Source organism: Ceratotherium simum, chromosome 20 (genome assembly GCF_057802395.1).
Source record: "Ceratotherium simum simum isolate JZ-2026a chromosome 20, ASM5780239v1, whole genome shotgun sequence".
NCBI lineage: Eukaryota > Metazoa > Chordata > Mammalia > Perissodactyla > Rhinocerotidae > Ceratotherium > Ceratotherium simum.
The window spans coordinates 5,661,931-5,670,597 of record NC_141919.1 but is presented as its reverse complement, the minus strand read 5'-3'; the positions used below and the strand labels follow the sequence as shown (position 1 = coordinate 5,670,597).

Below are 8,667 nucleotides of genomic sequence, written 5' to 3'. Positions count from 1 at the left end.
AGTCCCCGGCGGCAGGAGGAGCCTGGACACAGGCGCCTCCGGCGGGCGATAGGCGGCGGAGCCCGGTGAGCAGCGCGGACAGTGTCCTCCGTCGTCTCGGCCCTCAGGGTCCCCCCTGTGGCTGCCGCGGCGGCTCCCCAGGTGGGACGCGCCGCGCCACCTGCCCGCGCCCCCTGCGCCCAGAGGCCGTGGCAGATTCTGCAGCATCATTCGGAGGCTCTGTCGCGGGGCCATCGCCGCCGGCAGCCTCCGCGTCCCCCTTTAAAGGGTCCTTCACCTGGCCTGTGCCATGGAATCCTGTCTCAGGGACCCTTGCCCTATCTCCCCTCCCTCGACCTTAGGCTTAGAGAAAGGGTGGGAACACTGGTGGCCCAGCGGTATCAGTGCCATCGAGGGGCAAGTTTATTTCTGGGGCCGGAGCTGGGCACTCATCCATACACAGTCTCCCGGCTGGGGTCGGGGGTGGGGGTAACGCAAGCGCGGAGGGAGAGTGCCCCAATTCGTGGTGTATGGGGTTCTGCACTCAGTCTTATGCGTGTCTGTTTGTCCTCAGCCCGGAGGTGAGTCCCGGATCCCAGTGCGCGTCTAGCAAGGAGCCTGCGCCCCAGAGAGTCCCGGGAGCGCCGCCGGCCGGTGCCCGGCGCGCCAGGCCATGCAGCGGCTGCCGCGGCGGAGCTCCGAGCGGCGGTAGCGCCCCCTGTGAGGCGGCCCGAGATGCCCCGGCCACTGTGAACGGTGCCACCCGCCAGGACACGCTCAGCTCCGGACACGCTCTGCTCTGCGCGCCCGCGACAAGCACCGAGTAGAGAGAGCGGCGAGCGCGGTAAAGGCCACCTAGCATTGGCAGGGGTGGCCAGCCGGTGCAGCGCAGGGTCACTACTCAGTCTGACTCGGGCTGGCACTGGCGGCTAGGGATGTCGTCCTGGACCAGATGGCATGGACCCGCCATGGCGCGGCTCTGGGGCTTCTGCTGGCTGGTCGTGGGCTTCTGGAGGGGCGCTCTGGCCTGTCCCATGTCCTGCAAATGCAGCGCCTCTCGGATCTGGTGCAGCGAACCTTCTCCTGGCATCATGGCATTTCCGAGGTTGGAGCCTAACGCTGCAGACCCTGAGAACATCACTGAAATGTGAGTTCCTGGTGTTCCTACTTCTCTCCTTGCCCGTAGGGCTGCGGCTGACCGGGCAGGTCCGTCCTGGGCGTGAATGTTGTCTCAAGTCTGGGGAAAGTCAGAGATGAGAGACGCGGAACTGGGCTATCTGTCAGTTACCTGTCTATTTCACAGGCTTGGGGCTGCTAACGCGGGGAGAAGTGTGACTGTTTAAAGTATGTTTTAAATATATATGTCAATAATATAAATATATATATTCCTGGTGGGAAAGGATTCCATATCCACTTTCTATTTCAAAGGCCTGCTGAATGTGCTTTAGGCTCATCCATATGCAATAACTTAGTTTTGGACATATTCATTTGGTAAGCTGCTGTGTGTGTGTGATGTTAAGAGAACTTCTTTGACTAGAAAGGATGTTAAAATAATTTACTTTCTGAAATCTGTTGAAGGAGGTTAGAGTCTCCCCCTTAAAGCTATCTCTCTCTTTCTCTGAGCTTTGCAGTTCACCGATTTCCCTTTTCATTTAATATATCAGATTCTGCTTAGGAGATTGCATCCAGAGATGGCCTTGAAAATGATCTGTAAGAGGAGAAGTTCTGAGTGTTGAAATGCACTCGCTCAAAAGAGAAAATGTGATCTTGGAAGCCTAAAAGCCTGTTTTGATTTAATTTGGACTTGACTTCCCAGAGATATAATTTTGAGACCATTTGGATTATAAATCTTAATTGCCAATTGAATAATTTCCCAGGACTAGGTTCGATGATAAAGCAGTGTGTAATACTCTGATGAGTGCTGCCTTTAGCACGGGACCCCTATGCCCCTGGAAATGTGTGCGCCTGTTCTGGTCTGATAGAGAAGCAGTATTGTGTATTTCTGTCCTTCTATTCTGATGCCTTGTGACAAATACATTACCAAATAGAAATTCACCAGCCCTTTCTCCAAAATTCCCCGGCACCTCGACTAGAGATGTTTTATTTATTATTTCCTAGGGACTTTGTCCTTTTATCAACATGAGATTTTATTCATCTGTGTAGAGGATTGTAAGGCAAAGTTTCTCCCGGTTTTCCTAACGGTGTTTGACGCTAAGGTAGGCAGCCCTGAAAGTAGGGCTTGGGCTGTGGCCTTCCGGTTGGCGAGTGCGCATGCTTCCCCCCCTACAGAAAATGCACTCCCTGTTTCTGCCAACGTAGTTGACCGAGATAACCTGTTTTTTAATGTAAGTAAGAGACTTTCCTAGTCTCTGTTGTTTGTTCTGCTGGTGATGCTCATGTTATAAGGCTCGGGCAGAAGGAAATGACAACAGAACAGAGGGGAACCTGCAGGCCTAGCGGAGCTGAGATGTGCCGGGAGCAGCCAGCTGTCAGGCTGGATCCAGGATGCTCAGGTCTCAGTCTCTTGGCACGGACAGCAGCAGCCAGGGCCGGAGAGGAAGGGAGGGCAGGGCCCCAGCTGTGCTGGCCCTGGGCTGGGCTGGTCGAGACTCGCCAGGCTGGTCCAAGTGTCTGTGGCCTTTTGTCAGGATCTGTGTCTTTTTCATGAGATGGGGTGTCAGTAGTTGATGCAGGAAGCCATAGGGAATTCAAAGCCCTTCAAACTATTAAGCCCATGAGGAGTGCCTTTATACAGCGGGTTGTTGGTTTTTGTTTGTTTGTTTTTAAATTCTTTATTAGATGATAGATATATAATGAAGGAGGAAATGAGATAGGGCCAACCATTTTACTTCAACATTTTTTTCACTTTAATATTTTTAAGGCCATAATTGGAGAAAAAGAAAATAAAACTCTCCTTAAATTTAAAAAATATTATTTTAAACCTTAGTGGTCTTAGCTGCCTGATATATGTGAAATCAATGGATTTGAGCAGGGCTTTCTTACATCCATTCTCACAATCGCTGTTATCGTGCCTCGTATATCTGATGGCAGCTTCCTATTCCCAGGCTTTTTAAAACTGATTTTATTTTATATTTACCCAAGAATTTGTCACAGCTATTCATTCAAAAATGGCTCTACTAATTTCTATTCTTATTTTTTTTCCTTTTGATTTGAAAATCTACTGAGATGGAAAGATTTGAGAGGTGTGTAGGGACAAGCGTTCGGGGTGGAGACTTAGGTTAGTCAGGCTGTAGCTGTGAGCTGTGAGAAGAAGTCTGCTCTCTGCTCTGTCCCTTGGCCTGGTGGGAGCCCAGCCAGTCTGTGCCCTGGTGTCTTTATCTATAAAATGTATTGAAATCCTTGTTTGGAAAGCACTTCATATAATTATTTTGAATTCTACCGTTTTGATATCAAAATGACATCAGTGGATGAGCCTGTTTCCCTCACATCCTTATATGACACCATCTGTGCTCTTTTTCTTACATATTAATATTTGCTTGAACAGCTTTTAAATTCTTGGCCAGTAGATACCAGCTACAGTTGGAACCACATTACACATTTTTTTTTTACTTTATTGTTAGACCCAATGGAATTCCTAAAATAACCTGATTTAAAGTGTTCTGGTTTAACGATGTTTAGCTGAAGTTACCTCTTTCTATTTTTTTTTAAGTAGGAATAATGTAAGTAAATAAACAGTGATTAGAACTTGCTGAAGCAACAGTTTACTGTATCATTTAAAAATAGTATCTCTTTCAATATCTATATATTTGGGGAAAGTACAGCCACTGTGCCTTTTAGGATTCAGAGAGAGCCTGTGGTTGAACATTTTAAAACTATATGCATAGATTAATTAAGAAATAGAATTTTATTTTTTTCTACATGCTTATTTTAAGCCAAGCTGACGTCTTCCTTTCAGAGTCATTGTTTGAACCTGTTATTAAAAATCTTCCCATCCCAGTATGTAACTCCTACCTTTACCCACTAACATAATCATCTCTCTCTGCCTATAGATATACATCACATCTCCCCAACGTCACACTGCTGATAAGTGCCAGCTTTTGTTATTTGGAGATAGTTTTTACCAAAGCAGTGCTAAATTAAATTTAAAAGCAAAACCATTGTCACATATAAGTGGAATTCAAAACCATTGTCACATATAAGTAGAATTCAAGAGTAAAGCTTGTTGTTGGAATTATGTAACCAGCCATGTAAGTCTCAGTTGTAGCAAGTGCCAAAATGCATTGCAAAGACAAGTTCTGTCTAAACTAACTGGTGAAAGGCATAGTTAAAATAGGGCATGCATTTTTTTTTGTTGTGGTCAAAAACACATATAATTTACCATCTTAACCATTTTTAAGTGTACCATTCAGTAGTGTTAAGTATATTCACATGGTTGTGAAAGAGCAGGCATTTTCATATTGCCCCTATTTTATGAAGACCAGTTATGACCTTTTTTTATGAGTTTATTGGTTGTTATTCTCTGATTTTGGGGGTAATGGTTGGAGAAAAGTCTAATATTTTTCTTCTTAGTACAACATAAATAGAATTTGCAGCTTCTGCTGCCAGAGGGAGGTTCTATGTGCAATTTATTGTTGGCTTGGTTAAGCAGATGTAATGTTGTGTTATTAATACATTGATTTTGGCCCTCTCACCTTAGTAAGCTTTTCCACTCTCATTAATTGTACTAAAAAAAATTCTGGCATTTATAAGCATTCAGTGAAAGGCATCGGTTTTTATTACTCTGGTGTTTACTTCTCAGCCCCTCCACTAGGGGTTCTAGAACTTTGGATTATGCTTTGCATGCATTTAAGAACCACAGACTAAGTTTCAAGTGTGGTTACATAAGCCACACTGGACCTGTTAATAAATCAGGCAGTCCAATTTACATCATTCGTTATTTAGGACAACTTGCAAGCTGGAGTTGCAAACATGCTGTCTTCAGAGTGAAGGTATTTACAGAATTCAGCTCAGCACACCCATTTGCAGTCTTCTTAGTTTCGTACCTTCAACCTCTGCAGTATGGAGGGTTTTACTACATCGGGTAAAACAATTGAAAAGCCTGTGACCCTTCTGACTGCACTTTCTTCCCCCTCCCCCTCTCCATCACCTCTCATTGACTACACAAGAAAATGTGTGTGATTTTTTTCCTACTCTGAAAAGTGATATTTCCTTATGGGAATTCAGAGCACTAGAGTTAAGAGAAGAGCCTGGGTTGTATGTTATTACAAGCCAGTAATGGGAAGTTGAGATAATGTGGTCACAGCTCCCCAGCGCTGAGTTTAGTTCTGTTTAGGCTCTGTCACTGTTTCTATCCCATAAAACTCTGTTTGTGTCTGTTTCAATATTCTCTTGTAAAGACGTTTTCTAAGCTGAAAAGTTGGCTGAACAGTTGAGAGTCGAGGTCTCTTTCTCCCTAGGAACATTCTCTATGATCTCTTTGACTATATCTAGGTCATAGGAGTATAAAACCTAGAGTTTTTGTTTAGCTGAGAAAGGGAAATTGAATTTCTTTTTTCTTTTTTTTCTTTTTTTGGTTTCTTTTCCTTTCTTTTCTTTGCCTTTGGTACTAAGGAAGTGCCTCCAGTTTTAACTCATTGCTCATCTTGCCTGTTAGAGAAAGAAACATTACCATGAATACCATACACTGCCGTTATCCCTCAGACTAACTTTGCCATTTCTCTAGAGAGCTTCTTGTAGGTTCAAAAACTGCAGGGTAGAATGTGGCATTGAACCTGCTACCCCTCGGAGCAATGCCAATTTGGTTCCTCTTGATGTTTACAAATCAATTGGATGATTTTGGGGAGAGATTATTTAGACAGGGCAAACGTTTTACTTGTTTGATGTGTGTGAGAGACAGAAAGGGAGAGAAAAAAACTGAACCTTGGATTGTTAATAGTTGATTGATTGTTTTCATAATCTACTTGGTTGAGCTATTTTAAAGCACAAATCTCACCCTCCCCCCCAGGTGACAGAGATCTGAGCCCTGCAGTGGCCTGATAATTTTAGCTCTATATTTGATTGCTGATCGAACTCCATTAAAAAAGGCAAAGATCCCACATAATCAGGGTGCCTTCTCACCACTTACTTTGCTCTCAGGGCTGTCCAAAGGACTAGGAAGTCGTAAATATTGATCTGGGAGAGGAAGGAATGAATGCTTGTAATTGTTCCAAACCCCGGGAAGAAAAGTAAGGCATGGATACTAAGTTTACACGTGAAAAAAAAAAGTATGTTATAGAAAGCTGGAGTCAGGAGTTACCTGCTCTTGAAGCCGCCCCAGTGTCTCTGGACCTGAGCTTGTCAGATGTAAATGGGGGGCTTTGGATCCAATGCTCAGACAAGCTTATCCCAGCTCTGAAGTTCTACAAAGCTTCAGATATGGAGATAATACAGTTTATACAGCAGCTATGAAGTCAAGGGTGGTGCTGGCAGTGTGAGAATCTGAGGACCTTTGGTGTCACAGTGTCACGTGTGCATGTTTTCAGTATCTGTTCTGACAATTCCCCAAACCATGTCTTTTTAAATGTGAACTGCTAATAAGGCTGATGGCATGTTAGTGCTTGACTGAAGAGCCCAAGGTCACAGGATCACTTTGAATCAGGACCATAGAAGGAGAAGGGGCGTTAGAAATGTTCTCCTCCAACCTCCTCTGCATAAACCAAGGGCAGTGAAGAGAGTCGCCTAAGGCCAGGACTCATTGAAGATGAGGAGGGGACTAGAAGCTCTTCCTCCTAGCATCCAAAGGAAACCGCCTCTGCTTTAGGGTGCTGCCCCTCTGTTCTGTGTCCTTGGACTGAACCTGACTCCAGCCCACCATTTTAGAAGCATCAGAGATGTGAAGACAAGCTTAGTCTGGCTAAGTCTCTGCAAACCACTTTCTACTAGAGAAAGTAATTAAAAAGTACATGAGCTTCTGATCCCAAAGCAATGACCTTATCTTCCCATAGGAAGAAATGCATTTTTTGTTTAGTTTACTGTGATTTTTTTTTTTTTTTTTTTTAGTTTCAAATCTTCCTCCTCTAAGCAATTCATGCACAAAAGTCAAGCTGCAGAGAAAAGCCTTCATGAGTTGGCAGCATGAGGGACGCTAACCTTGTGCTTGCTGAACCATCTTGGCAGGTTGGGGTTGGAGGGAGGGCAGAACAGACAGAGCAGAATGAAGGCTGCTACCCCTGGGGAGTCTTTGCCGCAGTCAAGGGTGATTATGTAAGTGGAGGAACCCACAGCCCTTTATACAAAGTTTGTCTTAGCTCCCTCATGAAAGAGCTGTGGTTAGAGAGTTCTTATTCTTCCCCACCTTCTTTTTCACCCCTGACTTCTCATTGCCCCAGGATTGATGGCTGAGCTCAGTGGCTGAGCCAGTAAACAAGCTTAAGGATTGTTGACTCACATCCAGAATTCATTCTGCTACCATTTTGTATATTATCCATGGTCTGCTCTGAGACATACCTCTGTTTCTCGCAGGGCTTCTCCCCAGGGACCTGAAAGACACTTTATCGACATCTGCTTATTTAGATTTAAAACCTCGCTCTGAAGTAGGTGGGAAGGTCTTAACAGCCTCAGAGGGACTGTCAGGTTAATTGGCTTGCCCAGGGCTCTCTGGGCAAGCAGAGCATAATTCCAGAAAGAACCCTATCCAAAGTCTTGCTTATGGCTCTGTCTGCTTGGCCCCACTTGCCCAATTTGGGCTCAAGAGCCCAGAAAAGTTGAGAAGTGTAGAGATTCAAATAAATGTTCACAAGTCAAATAACATGGCGGTGGGAAGGAGGTGGACTGGGGCTTCATCTCGTGTCTTTCCCCTTCCATCATCATCTCCTCCTTCACAATCTTTTATCCTTTTAGGAGATAAGTGATTTGTGTGCCCTTGGGAATATTGCATCTTCTAGTATAGAATAAAAATGTTAATAATCACATATCTTTTTAGGGTCCCCTTTTTATTGCAAATAAAGACCTATTGCTATTTAGCATCCCACCTTTCCTGTGATCTTCACGTCCCAACAATTCTCTGGACACACACACCAGAACTCTATTTGTGTGTGTACAATGTGCCTATGACTCTATAAATATATTTATAAAACTCCATTAGGTGTGGCGTCCTTTCAGACTTAATTATCTTGAATGGTAAAATTTTCCTAATAATTTAGGATTTACTTCCTTAAACCACCCAGACTTTTTTTTTATTGAGATATAATTGACATATACCACTATATTAGTTTCAAGTGTACAACATGATTTGATATTTGTATGTATTGTGAAATGATCACCACAATAAATCTAGTTAACATCCATCACCATATATAGTTTCAGATTTTTTTCTTGTGATGAGAACTTTTAAGATCTACTGTCTTAGCAACTTTCAAATATACAATCCATATTATTAACTATAGTCACCATGCTGTCCATTACATCCCCACTCAGACTTTTAATTTTGTTTTAATCATTCTGGATTTCCCTTGATGAGGACCTGACAAAGGTTCTTCTCTGAGTGAGCATTAGAAGATTGACTCAGTTAGTCAACCTGGCTGCTCAGAGACCCGTTGGGTCTGTCCTCTTTGTTCAGTTCTCAATATAAACGAAAATTATATTATCATAAGTGAGGCATTTTAGAACAATTCTACAGTAGTGTAATTTAAACCAAAAGATATTAGAATTTTGGTTTTCAACCTTTGAAATATAGTGCAATCTAAAAAG

General features: G+C 43.7%; 1 protein-coding gene across 3 annotated transcripts in view; it reads left to right on the top strand.

The window, feature by feature from the left end:
* Positions 1–572: 572 nt before the first annotated feature.
* Positions 573–8,667, top strand: part of NTRK2 (neurotrophic receptor tyrosine kinase 2) — a 352,156-nt gene continuing 344,061 nt past the window's right edge. For all 3 annotated transcript variants that reach the window (XM_087444336.1, XM_004440798.3, XM_087444335.1), the window contains exon 1: positions 573–1,126. In XM_087444336.1, the coding sequence (XP_087300462.1) occupies positions 915–1,126 (212 nt within the window). In that variant the 5' untranslated portion in view covers positions 573–914. The remainder of the gene's footprint in view (positions 1,127–8,667) is intronic.